General features: G+C 52.9%; 5 protein-coding genes across 5 annotated transcripts; 2 read left to right on the top strand and 3 right to left on the bottom strand.

The window, feature by feature from the left end:
* Positions 1 to 176: 176 nt before the first annotated feature.
* AYO20_06450 (hypothetical protein) lies at positions 177 to 1,800 on the bottom strand (the record flags this gene model as incomplete). Its single annotated transcript, XM_022644740.1, has 2 exons — positions 177 to 1,571; positions 1,627 to 1,800. 2 exons carry the CDS (start codon positions 1,798 to 1,800, stop codon positions 177 to 179), a joined length of 1,569 nt encoding a protein of 522 aa, XP_022499207.1.
* Positions 1,801 to 3,008: 1,208 nt separating this feature from the next.
* Positions 3,009 to 3,891, bottom strand: AYO20_06449 (hypothetical protein; the record flags this gene model as incomplete). Its single annotated transcript, XM_022644739.1, has 2 exons — positions 3,009 to 3,513; positions 3,572 to 3,891. The coding sequence occupies 2 exons, from the start codon at positions 3,889 to 3,891 to the stop codon at positions 3,009 to 3,011; spliced, it is 825 nt and encodes a 274-aa protein (XP_022499206.1).
* Positions 3,892 to 6,340: 2,449 nt separating this feature from the next.
* Positions 6,341 to 8,608, top strand: AYO20_06448 (hypothetical protein; the record flags this gene model as incomplete). The annotated part of the gene is made up of 4 exons (XM_022644738.1): positions 6,341 to 6,457; positions 6,513 to 6,675; positions 6,734 to 6,947; positions 7,021 to 8,608. The coding sequence occupies 4 exons, from the start codon at positions 6,341 to 6,343 to the stop codon at positions 8,606 to 8,608; spliced, it is 2,082 nt and encodes a 693-aa protein (XP_022499205.1).
* A 231-nt stretch (positions 8,609 to 8,839) lies between these two features.
* On the bottom strand, positions 8,840 to 10,118 carry AYO20_06447 (hypothetical protein; the record flags this gene model as incomplete). Its single annotated transcript, XM_022644737.1, has 2 exons — positions 8,840 to 9,001; positions 9,120 to 10,118. The coding sequence occupies 2 exons, from the start codon at positions 10,116 to 10,118 to the stop codon at positions 8,840 to 8,842; spliced, it is 1,161 nt and encodes a 386-aa protein (XP_022499204.1).
* Positions 10,119 to 11,490: 1,372 nt separating this feature from the next.
* Positions 11,491 to 13,669, top strand: AYO20_06446 (hypothetical protein; the record flags this gene model as incomplete). The annotated part of the gene is made up of 3 exons (XM_022644736.1): positions 11,491 to 11,750; positions 11,811 to 11,871; positions 11,942 to 13,669. 3 exons carry the CDS (start codon positions 11,491 to 11,493, stop codon positions 13,667 to 13,669), a joined length of 2,049 nt encoding a protein of 682 aa, XP_022499203.1.
* Between the last annotated feature and the right edge of the window lie 1,684 nt (positions 13,670 to 15,353).

Raw genomic sequence — 15,353 nt, 5'->3', positions numbered from 1 at the left:
CGTGTTCCTGGTTCCTGGTTCCTTTCTCTCTCTCTCTCTCTCACTCTCTCGCTGAGATCTTTCTCCCATTCTCTTTCATATATATCAAACCTGGAGCACGACATGGGCCAGCATGGGCCAGCATTAAAAAACCCACACAATAAAAAGATGTCTGTTGGTCAGAGGAGGATCTTTCATCATAGAATTAATCCTGCAATGAATGCGAATGCCATTAGCGGCAATAGAAGGTTGGCTCTTGAGTCCGCCGCGGTGTAGGTTGATGATGAAGAAGAAGAGGAGGAAGAAGAAGAAGAACCCGAGCCGCTGGATTCTCCAAAGGGGCTGCTGTCGCTTGCTCCTGTGGACGACGCGGCCGTAGCTCCGCCACCGGCTGTGGAAGCGGGCGTGCTCGGTTTTGACGTTATCGAGGTTGAAATGGTCGTTTGGGATTTCGAGGCTGGGCCGGAGCCCGAGGTCGATGCAGAGGCACTTGACGAGCGAGCGCTGCTTGTTGCCGACAATGTCGAGCCAGAGGTGGTGGCAGTGTTGTCACTGGCAGAACCCGCTCCTGATTTCGTGCCGAACCCGACCCTCGCATTGTCAAAGTCCAAGACTGTGTAGACGTTTTTGAGAAACACATCCCCCAGGATCCAATCGTCCGGCCCAAACGCCTGGTGCCCGATTATATTACTCTGACAGCTACCACTGCTGCCGGTTGGCTTGCCGACATAGTCTTTGGGAGATACCGAGTATTTCACGCCGGAGATGGTGAAATAGACATTGGCCGAAGAGGAACAAGGTATCGTGAAGGTTTCACCGCTTGCATCACTGCCAGGGATAAGTTCATGCAATGCTTCAGCGTCATCGGGAGGCAGCAGGATGTATGATGTTCCGGTGTCAATCATGGCGGTTTTGGATTTGAAGTGAACCGACTTGCCGTCCACGCCTGCATCGTCCGCGTTGATTTGCCAGCTGTTGCTGTTGATTGTTTTGGAATACGACAGTTTGCCGCTGAATCTGGACGAGTCGATCCCTCCAAAGGTAATCTGTCCATCATTGGTCCCGTCGGAGCTTCGTTGTAGGTGGATACCCAGAATATTTGACGACAAATGGCCTTTGTCATCCAACACCTGCATGACTGTTGGTGAACCCAATGCGTCTGAGGCGGGTCGTCCAAGTCCCAAAATACCGTCCATGGGATAGTTATTGAAATCATCCGATGCTGAAGATGCGAGGCCAAAGCCCAGCTCTATGGAGTAGTTGGCCAACTGCACCGTGTCTTTGACTACTACCCCTTCAACTTCTCCAGTGCCATAGGTCATGCTCCATGTTTGAGTAGTTGTCTCAAGGGTGGTCGAATCTTCACTGCCGTATGTATTATGTATCTGACATGCATTGGACTTGCAATTTGTGCCCATAACCCAGGTATTGGCTGAACCGCTATCAATCAACATGTACATCTCTTGACCCTTGGACCCAAATTTCATGGTGGAGAAGTAGGTGTAGTCGGAGCCGTCTTGGTTGATGGCCATAGCATTAGGGACGTCGGGGGCAGACGAGTTGAGGACGGGGAATAGATTGTTCCGTTTCACCTATCATCTGGATTAGACAGCTTCCAGATCGCGCGCTACCAAGTCTTGTACTCACCATAGCCTTCTTGATGTCGATGGTAACCGGACCTGAGTCCCCCTCGTGCACTGGCTCAATGCCCAAAGGAATGAACCTCTTGTTGTTCTCATGGCCTCCATCGCCAGTATGGTAGGGATAGAATGCAGAGACACAGCTGGACAGCAAGGGCACGGATAACCAACGACGATGCATGGTTTATCTGTGTCGTGCGAAAAACAAAATCACTCCATTGGTGTATGTCGGACGTATGTCGTTTCAAGCCAAAGAGGAGCCTGTCCAAATTAAGCGATTGTAAAAAGTTGTAGCCTCGATCTGGTATCCTGCCCAAGTTCAATCGAGGAATGGAAGAAGTGCGATAGACAATACAGTGATGGCCACAGACAGAGCTCGAGGAATTCTCAGTCAAGAGATCCCACAATCCAGCTCGGGGACAGAAGCACAGCTATAATACTGGGGTAGTGAAGGATACTGGCAAGAAAGAGAGAATGAGAATCTGAAAAGGCATGTCTCTTTGAAGTTGTTCCAAGAGGTTGAACTCAATGGTGCCCACCACATAACTCTTGAAGCCACTGCGTCGCCATGCCAAGTGCATCAGTGCATCAGTGCATGCGGGAGCGGGTCGTCATCTAGGGGGCAAAAACCCCCGTATGGAGCAGAGGGACCAGTTCGCGTACCTGACGATCCTTTTCGTGCTCACTCCATTGGTCCCTAAGCATGCACTTCGAACCCAGATGGTGCCGTGGCAGGGGGACTTTTGGCGTCAGTCAAGGCTCGGGCTTGGGCCCAACCCCTTTGTAGGTTGGGTCGAGAAGCAATCCACGGGCTAGTCCTCATTATTGCCAGATGTTTGGTGTTGGGCCGCTCCCGAAGCAAGGCCACCCAGACAGGGGTAGAGCGAGATCTTTCTACCTAAAGATCTGATGCCTCGCAACAAGAGTGCTCGGTAGGTCAGACATTTCAGGGCCTACTGGTAGAGCGATTCGCGGGTTCCGTTGGACACACGGGCCCAAGAAGGGTGCAAAGGGAGGCTCGAGTGCCTGCGAAAGGGGGGGCAACAGAATGGAATGGCCGGAAGCGTGAGCTGGAAGAGGGCTTTGTGGAGTCGAAGAGCGGGTATCATCTCTAGTCCTCTGGGTTATGTGGAGTCGCGTCAGAAACACCCGGCTGCTTGCACTGCCACCGCCCAAAGACAACAAATGGCAGACGACAAACATCTCCAATATAAGGAAAGACGCGCTGAGCGCTTTGATTAAAAGAAAATATACATCGTCACCCCCGACCGACAACAGATAACATGGTATAGGTCACAAAAGGAGGGAAAGGGGCACACCACGCTCGTGCTACAACGCTATCATGACAGTTGCAACGGGATTGTCCATTGCTTCAACACCCGACCCTGGTTATGGCTTGGCTGTCTTGCCTTGTTGACCGAAGAGATCGTCAAGGAACCCAGTCCAGATCTTGCGGATCGTCGCCTGGTCCTTATCTTTGACCATGTCCACAAATTGGCGAGCACTCTTGCCCACCGTCTCCGTGAGAGCTGTGAGCATCTCCACCGACAATTCAGTGGGATGATGGCCATCGTGCACATCACTCATGGCACTTGCCGGTCCGCCAGCGACATCCCCCACGCTGAAGATTTGTGGCTTCATAATCGTCTCATAACCTTGAGTATCTTGATACCCTCCAGCAGCAGCGTCAAGTTCCGGGTGCCTCTCCAAGATGGCTTCGGCCTGCTCGGATTGGATGTAAGGTAGGATAGGAACACGGATTGACGGAGGGCTGGGTCTCCAAGATTCTTCGTGTAGCTTGGGAAGGTAGGCAAAGTCGATGGTGGATGTGTCACCCACGGCCTTGAGTGAGCGGGAGGTATTGAAGTGTCGTTGGGGGGCAGTTTCAGAGGGACTGATGATGCGGTCAGTTACAATTCTATCATTGGGAGCAATAATGCGAGGGAACATACCCTGAGACTGGTTTCTTCGTCTGCTCGACGGCAATCCGTTTCATAGCAATGGAGAATGCTCTCGCCTGCAGACTGTCGTGGCCGGCCAGTCGATCAATGAGCTCGTGCTTGGTGCCAGAAGCTGAGAGGGTTCGTTTTTGGCACTCCTGACGAAGGTCCTGCAGAGACCATGGCACATAGGTGCTCTTATGGTTGGGATCAATGGGTCTTGGAGAAGCATGGACACCAGTAATGTGAAGACTCCGTTTGGCCGGGTTCGTAGCGGATGTACGCTGGAGGTTGCGCAGGGCTTTGAATGAGGATGCTCGGGGGGCAGCCATGGTGATTGATAGGATTGTAGATTATAGATTTGACAGGTATAGAGAGATGCTGGGTGGCTGGGGATGTTAATGAATCGTGTGGAAGATGTTGTGATCGATGTAGTCCTGAGGAGGGTTCATATGCTGGAGTGAAGGTGTGGAATGATTCTTGAAGGGCGGGGGGACTACACAAAATATCGGTGAAGCGGGAGTGAAATAGCGGTCACTGTCGGGTGTTGGTGATATGTAAGAGGAGGCGGGTTCGTCGGTGTACGAAGGGAAGCCAAAATAACAGACAGCCAGGGAAGGAATATAGCTACGTCCGGGGGGAGATGATGTTGGCCTTATGAAGCACAGCTCGTCAAGTTATCTCATTCATTCGGCGTTCAATGGAGAGGGTTCGCTAATGGCGGTCCAGTGGCTCCGGGGGCTGTCAATGGCCACTAGGCGGCGGGATTGGGGGAGATGGGGGGATTTGGGCTACGGCAACCAGGGCCCTTTAAGCGTTGAGCCCAGCCAAGTTGCAGCTTCGGTCTCCGCATTGCGACCCTCTAGACCAATTTGGGGACCAGGTGGAGTTCTCAACACCGACTAATCCTTCCCACCCATGGCAAAGTACCATGCCTCGCATGCATCTTTGCTCATTTTGCGTGTGATTGCAAAAGCGGTGAGTACCTACGGAGCACACATTGCGCTCAGAAGTGTTTGGACATCAAGGGGACATGGAGCCGATGACAAATGGGATGCGCAGGAAGTAATACAGACTCTTGTTCTGGCTACTTGTCGCGCCAATCATAGAGTCCCCAGATGTTTCTCCCACCGGCAAGCATTGTCCGGGGTATCTTGGCTGGAAAGTATCTGAACAGCTGTTCCTGAGACCCGGCAGAACATATAGCCACTTTGCGGGAACACATCGGTATGAGGTGCACAGGATGTTCCTGATCAGCGCTCAGAACACACGACAGTCCGCCCAGATAACAATATCGGGCTGACTGCTCGTATGATCTCCGTATTCTTGATATCTCGTTTTCCGACGGAGTCGTATCTCGTTTGGTGATCCACTGGTCCGGATGCTAACCAAATTCCGCCCTCCCCATCAATCTTGAGGCTGACCAGTTGCTAAAAATGGCCGGGGGTTCGGATTCATCGAAGCTATTGACTCCACCACTCATCAAAGCATCGCAAAGGGTCCAGATCCCCTGGCGACTCGCTGGACGCCCGGCGCAACGCTTGCCATTTCCCTTTCCTCCGACTGTTTTCTCGACACGATGCATTTTTGTCTGTGTGGAATTCCGCCATCTTCATGGCATTGTCCAACGGCCAGATTGTGCGCTGATATGAGACTTGTTTGGGGTCAACTGAGGTATGGCGGGTTCTTTGAGGAGCAGTCATTTCTGGTAGAGAGCAGCCCGCGAGTGGTGGAAGTGCTCTCAATGATACGGTGGGTGAACAGGTCATGGACTTGGTTATCTTTGTGTACGCGCTACACATGGGAAGAGAAGTGCGAACGTGGTTTGATCAGGATAACTGAAGTTTGACGGTGTCGTTGCGTGTTGGGACTTTTCTTCAGCATGATAACCTCAGGACTCTGTCTTCGGAGGCAGGGGCAACCTCTCACCCCATGCAGGCTTGGGGGCTTGAGCTTGGAGATGCAATCGAGATCAGGTCAATCTATCGTCCTGCAACGTCGACAACACTTGTCAATTGATTGTCCAGACAGACACAAAGAGATTGTTTTCATACCGGGTGAAAGCATGCGACTGCAAGATGCCTCGTGGTTCTGAAGTACCCACGCCTCGCCGCTCACAACTATACCAGAGCCTTGGTCGCTCGCTCTGGTTTGCTCTTTCGACACTGTTCACATTAAATGTTTGCTGCTATCTCCTCGGCCGTCTGTTGTGAAGCCTTCTTCAGTGCAGGGTTGTTTGTCGTGGTTGAGTCCTTGGCTATCTCTATCGCTGGCGCTGCTTCCGCCGCGCACACATCTGCGTCCGCGCCCGTCGACAACAATTTTCCACCACCATACCACGCGGTTTCGTTTTTTCTCCTCGCTTCCCCTCGTCCAGGATTCCGGAACACATTGGAATCAATCTGTCACTGTTTGCCAAGCTCTTCACACTTTGTTTCTTGAAATTCATCTTGAAATTACCCCTGCGCTCGCTTCCTTCTCTCTCCTTACCACCTCACCATCTCCCGCATCCTCTTCTTCATCCACCTCCCCTCGATCGACCCTCGAGAGCTTTGTTCTATCCTGCATCCCATCCAGTAATCCTTACCCTTGCCCTCCGGCATCCCTGACTTGAGGGAACGGGGGCACGGATCAAAGTTTTGTGGGTTAGTTCTGTCTCCCAGTAGCAGTATACCCAAATCCCGCTGGCTAACCCTTTTCAAAAGACCTTGGACAGTGTAGTTGCTTATTTCCCTGCGAAGCAGTCAGATCAAGTCCTTTAAGGACCTCTTGAGGCTCAACATGCCGCGAGTATCACGTCGCTACGTAAAGAGCGAGCATGATGAATCCGAGGAGGAAGCTTTACCACCGATGTCCCCAAACACCCAGAAGGACCATCATTTGAAAATGATTCAGCGGGTAGGCTAATCTTGAAGCACACTGCCAAAGCATTCTAACTGGACTCCTTTTCCAGATGGATCTGTCCGAGAAAAACGCAGACGCGATCAAGACAAGCGACTACCCCAACCGTCCCCGTCTATTTACTACGCTCTCTATCACACCAGAATGCAACATCGAAGGTACTGAAGCAGCTCGAATTGCTAGCGCTAACAAAGCGCCCACGACTAAGTGGCAGAGTGAGGAAGCTTACTGATACTCAATGTCCATGGTCTGATTTTTTTTTTTTTCTTCTAGCGTTCGGACAGAGCGACGAAGCCGTTGACGTTCTTTTCAACCAAAAACAAATCAGCAATGGCAATAAACATCGTCATGCCTTGGAGGAACAGAAGAAAGAAGAGGAGGCACGTCTAGGGCATAAGCTTAGCCTCGCAGATACATACAACGAGTATGGTGGCAATCGAAGAGCTGGGAAGAGAGTTGCTTCTCTTCATTCCCGCCCTGCGGCAGCGTGAGTACTATATCTAATGCTCCCTTACCTCATGGTTAACCTGGACAAGGTCTTTGACTCAATCAATCCTCAGCGCGCGTCCAGTTCCTGCTGTGCCAAAGGACTCAGGGTTTTGGGAACTCGGTAAAGGGATGCAGGTAGGGCCCTTGCCTCCGCCAGCTCTCGAGGGCACGGCATCTATGGCGCTGGCTATGCAGCTCGATGAACCAGTTACCAAAATGGGTGCGACCAAGGTGTCTGCCATGCCCGCAGCCCCTCCTGTCGCTGTCAATGCAGCTGATCTTAAGCGACGTGCTCTTGCTCTACCAGCCAAGTCTTACAGCTTCAACCTGGTGGAAGACCCGTCACAGTTCATGTCGTCTATCAAAGGCAAGTTGTCAACCTGGTCGCACGAGACACAGGCGGAAGCTCCTGGGATGCCAACTTCTACCACAAGTGCAGTTCAAGGCACCTTGGCAGCACCTTCTACCATGCCTCCTGTTCACCCCGAACAGATTTCCGGTGGATATCTTCATGACCCCTCTATTCGCCGAGTTCCGATCGGTGAACTCTCCTTCTCTGTGGCCAATGCTCTGGCTCCAGGCAATGTCTCGACTCATACAGATGGTGCTCCGAGCTCCGCAGCCCTTTCTGGCTTTTCGGCCTCAGCCACAGACGAAAAGTCTCCAACTGGAATTCAAGCAGTCACCGATGATCTGATTGGCCTTGGTATCGAAAATGCTACTTTGTCCGGCACTCTTCCCATGGCAACAGTGCATAGCGCAGGTGGTGCCCTGCAGGCCAGTCCACTATCTCCCAGTGGGAGTCTCTTGGACTCACCTGTCCCTGACAAGGTCAGCAGCGAGGTTCTTCCAGCCCAAGCTGCTAAAGTTGTCGTCGTCCATGGTCATCGCTACGTTCACGAGTCGGAGTTGTTCGCTCTCAAGAAGGCCATTATAGAACAATTCAGCAACACCACTGCCAACCTTGTCGGTGATCTTCTACCTTCTAAGCCATCGCCCAATGCTGTTCCAGCCACTCAGCGGTCCTTGCCGACTTTGACTGTCCCGTCCTCTATTACAGCTACTGCACCTCTTGCCAGCCGTCCTGACAACCCGTTCGCCCCTCGCGAGCCACTGGCAACAAACAACTCCAACATATCGCAAGTCTCTTCCACTATCAGCAAAGACACTAGCAAACCGCCTCCCACAGCGAAGCCAGCTGCTCGACCTTCTTCAATTGTCACAAGCAACAAGACTGTCTTTTCCAAGTGGGCTGATGAGCCAGCTGCTCGTCCTTCTTCAGTTGTCACGAGCAACAAGGGTATCTTTTCCAAGTGGGCTGACGAGTCAGCTGCTCGACCTTCTTCAGTCGTCACGAGCAACAAGGCTATTTCTTCCAAGTGGGCTGATGAACCAGCTACTCGTCTGAGTAATCCTACTCGTGCACCTGTCGTCCGTCCTTCATCGCCGATAATTGGTGATCGCAAGGTTTTCGGCCATCTCTCGAAGGAAGCGGCTGCGGGCCAGAAATATGATCCTCCACAACCCAAACCAAAACAACCTGTGACGGGCAAGCGTCGATATGAGCCTCCCGGCCCTGGATTGACGCGGTTGCTTCAAGAGATCGCTGAGGCCAAACAAGAGAGTCCTGCTCCAAAGGATCAAGACGAGGAGTTGTGATTGCGTTGCAGAGTGGAGGCATGGCAGTGGGTAGTAGACGGTGTGGCGGAGACAACGTTGCTGAACTGGGAGCCAGGTCCAATTTTGGATGGAAATGCGTCTTAGTATCCCACAATCAGTTCCGGAACATGAAAGAGAGCGGTAAGAGAGAAAAGAAAAAATGAAACCGCAGATGAAGCTGAGAGAGATTTGATGAGCTTGGTAGAAAGCAGCATTAGATGGTGGCTCCCATCAAGTACCGAAAAAATGCGTTGAGCGCAGTTCAACGCGGCTCGGTTTCAGTTTCTTTGTTTTGCTATTGCCATGGTCGCAGATTCCTTTGGCTTTAGAGTGAGATTCGTCGTTGATGTAATGGAAGTATCTCTTGCCTCCAGCATCATCCAGACGAAGACTCTACGCAAAAGCAGAGGGCGAGCTCGGGGGTTTCTAGAGAGTCTCTTCCCAGTCATCTATCTTCTCCCTCTACATACAGACCCTTATACCTGATCCACTCTCCTACCCTATGCCCTACCAGTCCTTCGACCTCGTCCCAATTCCCATCCTTCATGGCGTTGCGTATCTTCGTACTGCTCACGCCATCCGTCTCGCCGGAATCATCCCACCCCAATTCCACCCTCTCCGCCCACTCTCGCTTGAGTCCGTCCTTTTCCAGCGCCCCGTTCTTGATGCCTTCGAGGTATGCCTCTTGACCAGCGATTGTCGTGAGGTCAGGAGGCCCTTCGGAGCTAGCTGTCAGCTTTGAGTCCGGTTGGGTCTTTTGCGCGTCCTTGAGGTTTTGCGAGGGACTGTTGGGGTCGACGCGTATCGTCGCCCGTAGGCGGTGTCTGCGGAGGAAGGGCTCTAGAGCTGACAGCGGTGGGTGGTTGTTTGGGTAGTATTTCGGGGCGAAGATTCGGAGTAGGGTGTCGAATCCTGTGAGGTGGATTTGTTCGACAACGCCGTCATCTGCTGCTCCGGAGGACGGAGTCGATGAAGTACTGTATCCGGGCGAACGGTAGATGCCGCTTGCGTCAATCGCGGCAGCCTTGTCGACGAAATAGGGCTCTTTTGTGATGCCAATGTCGATTATGGGGGCTGGCGTTTCAGCAGTCGAGTCTGCCGAGATGGGCTCCCTCGTGAACCCAGACCGCAGATCTTCGGCCGCCAGAGTCATCATAACAAGCCGGTCCTCAAAGTCGGCGGGCTTGGGTTTCTTATCGGCGTTGACAGTGGCCAGCAAAAACAGGACCCTCGGAGTAGTCTGGTGCTTTGTCTGCGGCGACGCATCTTGCGACTTCAACGCCGTCTTCACAAGACTCGTATGCGCCTTCGAAGGTGGGTTGAAGCTCGAGTCGAGCAGGTAGAGCGTCTTTGTCACTATCGGGTCTGAAGAGGTCGGAGCCGTCGCTCGGGTGGGGACCGAGTGCAAAATTCGGAAAGAAGACGACGACGAAGCAAAGTCCTTCAGTGCCTGGGAGAATTGGCTTCTGAGTCGCTGAAGTGCATGCATGTCCAGGTCTGGCGAGGACATGATATAGTGGCCCCTGTCGTAATATCTATTGTCGTCGGAATCCGTTCCCGGGTTGCTGGACCAGCTGGTTGCACAAGGACGGTGCCCCTCCTACACCCAGGCTTCCACCACCTCACGCGATGGTTAACGAGTAGACTTGTTCAGGAATTTTGATATCTTGTCCTAAAACGGGAAACAATGCCAGAATTGTGGATCAGTATCCGAATGGTGGGGGAGAATCCGTGTGAGAAATGCGAAGAGCCGCAATGACGCCAACTGCATCTGAGTTTTCAGCCTCGTCAAGACAAGGCTCGCTGGTGCTGTACATCACGTGAAAATACAGGTCTTGGCGTCTTGGCAGTTTCACCCAATCTCGTCCGCAGTCGAACTGCTCCCCCCTTACCTCGTACTGCCACTATGCATCCTACTGCTCGCTTCAAACAAATCTCCCCTTTCGCGACGCGGAGTTGTCCCCGTATTCTCACATGGACGACCCCCACCTGAGCTCCTCTCTCAGCCGGATCGCATCCTGTTCGTCGAAGACTCTGACTCACAACAAGTGACCACATAGCGGAATGATGTCAACAGCATGTCTCAGCCTCATGACTGACAAGAGCGTATAGAAACAGAGCATCCTAGCGAATTTCGTCCCCCTGTTGCCCACATCTCCAGACAATAGTTGGATTTATCAGCACCACCATGTATCCCATGTCCTGTGCAACCCCATTCTGCGCCTCTCACGGTCTAGAGCGCAGCTAACATGCACCGAGATCTCAAGTTTCGGGGTGTCTAGCTAAATTGGAACAAGCAACAGTCCAATGACGAGAGCCAGAGCTAGGATCCGCCCAACCGGTGTAGATGGTCCACTTCACTTTCGATAGGTCACTAGTCAGACCCTGGCCAGTCGACCACGAGCCACACTTTCTAGAAGAAGATGTTTCCTTTGCTCGACGTGCGCAAGGCACACTCGGTGGCGTGCGTGGGCGTCTAACGGCACCCAAACTCGCCAGACTCGCTCAAATCACAATTCGGTTGGAAGAACCAGGACTCACCCCCAAATTGTGACCATGGTGACCATGGCCGGGGAGGTCCTGGCTCAGCCTGACGACACGAAATGGCGGCCAACGCCTCACTTTGGCAGAACGCCCTGTTCCAGTTTGTCGCAAGTTGCTTCCCCCTATAACACAGATATCTGCTCATCCTTATTCGTCTCGTTCGTTTCTGCCTGATGGTATGTATTTATTTGCCTATTCCACCTGCCTTGCATGCTGCGTCCTCGTCTGCAGTTGCGCAAAGTCGCCTTTGATGTTCTAGAGGGACGGTGATTCACTGGTATTTTGCGTGAGGCTGTGTATCCACGCATCGGAACCACTGGGTCGGGCACGTCGCTACCATGGCACCACATGGTCCCAGTGGCATAGAGATGACAAACCTACGATCTCGCAGCCCGTCGTTGGACGTTGACGAACCCCCACAGACGAGGCCCGTTGCACACGCCCCTCTGCTCGGGACTTATGATGTGTTTAGTCTGATCGTCAACAAGATGATTGGCACGGGCATATACACCAACGTGTCGACGGTGCTCGTACTCACCGGCGACAAGGGCCTTACTATGACGCTGTGGGCGATAGGCTCGATCTACACGTTGATCAGGTGAGTAAAGTTGCACCAGGACGAGAGACTTGCAAGATGCAAATGGTGACTCTTGTACAGCATGTTGATATACTTGGAATGTTCCACTGTCATGCCGTACAATGGGGGAGAACTTGTATACGTAAGTGAGGCTCTCGAACATGCTTCAAGAAGATACGATGGTGAGTCGGGGCTGACGAAGAAACTTGCAGCTCGATGAACTGACTTCGGGCCGCGGGCGCTCATGGATCAGACGATTTCTGGGAGACGGCTTGTATGCATACGTACAGTATGCGTTCTTATTCGTGGCTTTCTTCAACTCGGCCACAAACTGCCTGCAGATCGGGCGGTTGGTGCTATTCGCTCGCAATCCGCAAGAGGATCCCGATCGCGATTTTCTGCGGGTGATTGCATTCCTGGTCCTCCTCATTCTGTGTCTTCTACAATACTTCTCCCCCCAGTCAGGTCGCGTGCTCAACCAAATTTTGGCGGCCGTCAAGATCCTGCTGCTGCTGGTCGTGCTCTGTGCTGGGTGGCACGCGATCCGGGTCGGGACGTATCTGGGGGCAGGATTCCAAGAATGTGGACCGCCAGAAGCAACCATGTCCAAGATCCAGGTGGCCAAAGCATTCCTCCTCGTGATATTCTCGTATGAAGGATGGGAGAATGCCACTTTTGTCGCCGGCGAAATCGACCCACAGAGCCCTGTGACGCTGCGCAAAGGGTTCATCTTTGCCGTCACGGTCGTCAGCATCTTGTACATTGCCTTGGTCGCGACCTTTCTCAAGGCTATTCCATTCGTTCCTGTGGCGATCAACTACACGCCGATGCTTTTCGGTAATAACGAGGCGTCATACAAGGCATGGTCCGTTTTCATTGCGATATCTTCTCTCGGAAGCCTCAACTCAATCATCTACACCTTCTCACGCATCAAGCAAAGCATTGGGTCGGGCAATGTTTTCCCGTGGTCGCATTTCTGGAAGAGTGACTCGCCCTCTTCACGTCATGTGGAAGCACTGGACCAGTATCTCGCACCCAGAGGCGGACTCGCGCTCCACGGGATCATGACGACGGTCCTCATTGCCGCATCTGCGTCTATCAAAACTGTGCTGGAGTCGGTCAGTATGGCTGGACTGCTCCAGACTTATGCGCACTGCGTCATCCTGACCATCATGGGCTTTGCGGTCCTCAGGCTTCCATCAAGGACCAGGTACCTCGAGGAAGTCAATGGAGGAGACCATCACAGCGAGACGGAAGTGGATGGGCGGGGCGAAAGCCACGGGTGGGAATGGGATCTGAAGTTGAGGAACTGTCGGGGATGGTGGCGATATGTGCCGGCGTTCTTCTGCGTTGCGTATGGATTGGCGAATCTGTGGGTTATCATCCTCAGCGTGATCCCTCCATACCGGGACCAAGATGGATTTCCTACCCAAGGCACATGGAGCAACTCGACCGACGGCAGGACCTTGACGTGCACGGACTCGGGGTCCAGCGTCAGCCTGACATTCCCTTATCCGGTTGCTCTGGACAAAGAGGATGCCCTGCAAGGCTGGGTCCTTCCGGCGGCGACGTTTGGGGTCATGCTTGTGGGCACTTGTTACTATCTGGCCGTGTTTGGCTCAAGCCTGGAGCCGCGGTTCTGGCGGTGGTGCTTGACCCAGTATGCGGGTGTGCGGCCGACCATCAGCAAGTGGGAAGGGTACGACTGGCGACTGGAACAGGTTCGGCGGTTTGGGAGGCGACGCGACATTGCGTTCGACCGGAGAGACGAGCGGGCGCAGGTGGGAATGCTGTACTGGCTCGGTGGGGGGACGAGTCTGTTTGTGAATAACAGTGGGAACCACCCAGTGGAACGATGGCATGATTTCAGGCACGGATGGGGGGATGCGTGGCAGGAATTTCGAAAGGGGTGTCTGAGACGGAGGAGGCGCAGTGGTTGACACCAGATGGAAGAAGTAGAGATGGCAATTTCGAGAGCAAGGCTACAACGGATGTATCATGCATGTCTCAATAGGGACCTTGTACATGTGTCAATATGAGTGCGTGAGTAGGTGCAAGGCAGAGCTGAGCTGAGCCTCACTGATGTCTCTCCCCCTCCCTCCTGCGCCTCATTCTGTTTTGCGGCCCCGGCAGATGGCGTTCGATAGTTGCGGGTGCGGGTGCCTAGCTAGAGGCTTTAGTCCAGTGCAGCCTGCAACCTGAGTGCCACGCATGCCACGTTCACGCCCACGCTCAAGCTCACGCTCGTGTGACCCTCGTCGCCTACCCGTACCGAGTAGTTAGGTATGCACGTATGGTACTTGTGTTTGGTGGGCTGGTGAGGCACGAGGCACGAGGCACGAGGACCACTAGGCGAGCACCGACAAGAATGGCCCTTTGTAGTGGTGGTGGTGGTTGTGGTGGTTGTGCTGCTGTGGAGGGCTGGCATATCATATCATAGTCTCAAGGGAAGAACCAAGTGACTTACTTGCCTTGTTCCAGATCCCCCCTTTTCACCTTTGCCTTTTGCACATAATTTGTACAGAAACACGAGTTGTGGTAGTGGAGGTGTTGGCGTTGGCGTTGGGTGTGGTGGTGGCTTGAGGATGGGGGGTTTTTATTAAAGAAATGGATTGTGATGGAAATGGCAACGGTTCTTCGTTGTCAAATCTGGGCTCTGATAGATCACTCTCTTGTCAGTTCTTCTACCTGGCACCGAGGATATATAATATCCCTAGTCACACTCCCCTTGTCATCTTGTCCACTTGATCCCTTGTCATTACAGAGCATATCATATGTAGAGCAACACCCTGGGTATAAGCGTTACTATCACCCACCATCCACCATCTCGCCTGCTCCCGCTGCCCGCTTCTCTCGCCCGCTCCCCGCATGAGCTTGTCCTTGGATCTTGTTCTTGTTCTTGAGCTTGACCTGAACCTCAACAACCCAAATACCCGCCTACCCACCTCGCCATTAACCACCACTCAAAAGTATGGACCAAGTCAGCCTGGTCAAATACAACATCAGCGCCTCCGCGCTGGTGAGTTACCTCGATGACCTCTTCGGGCGCAACAAATACCGTTGGAAGGTTCGTCAGGGATTCCTTTCTTTGTCTCCCTTGTGTTTTTTGTTCCAGTTTCTGTGGGGTGGTTAGTTTACTTGCTGATTGATCCACGAATGAATCAGCCCATCAGAATCGGCGCCAATACCATGTACGAGGTGACGGCGGCGAGGAAGTTGTCTGTCTCGGAGCACGGCGAGATTAAGCAACGTTCTGGGGTCACGCTTGTGGATGCTTGGTAAATTATCACGGAGAAGGGCTATCTCATCGCATCTCATGTCCCGGGGGCAGTAGTTAGGTGGGTATGTATTTGATGGGATTGGAGTTGGAGCGTATACATATGTATGAATCAATGTACTTGCTAGGGAGATGCTTTGTTCTGTAGGGGTGGAATTGAGGAGTTGAGGAGTCTGGCATGGATTCAGCCTCACCATCTTCCCACCTTTTTCTGCCTCGTCCCGCCTCGCCGTCCACAGCCTGATTCCCTTTTCCTTTTCCTCTCCCAATTCCACCACCACCACCAATTCTCTTCCTTCATGTACCATGCACGACCTCTGTCATTCTCTCATTATAATCCTCTTTCT

Source organism: Fonsecaea nubica (genome assembly GCF_001646965.1).
Source record: "Fonsecaea nubica strain CBS 269.64 chromosome Unknown Scaff41, whole genome shotgun sequence".
Taxonomy (NCBI): domain Eukaryota; kingdom Fungi; phylum Ascomycota; class Eurotiomycetes; order Chaetothyriales; family Herpotrichiellaceae; genus Fonsecaea; species Fonsecaea nubica.
Note: the sequence above shows the minus strand (reverse complement) of the source record. Positions and strands in the feature narration are given on the sequence as shown.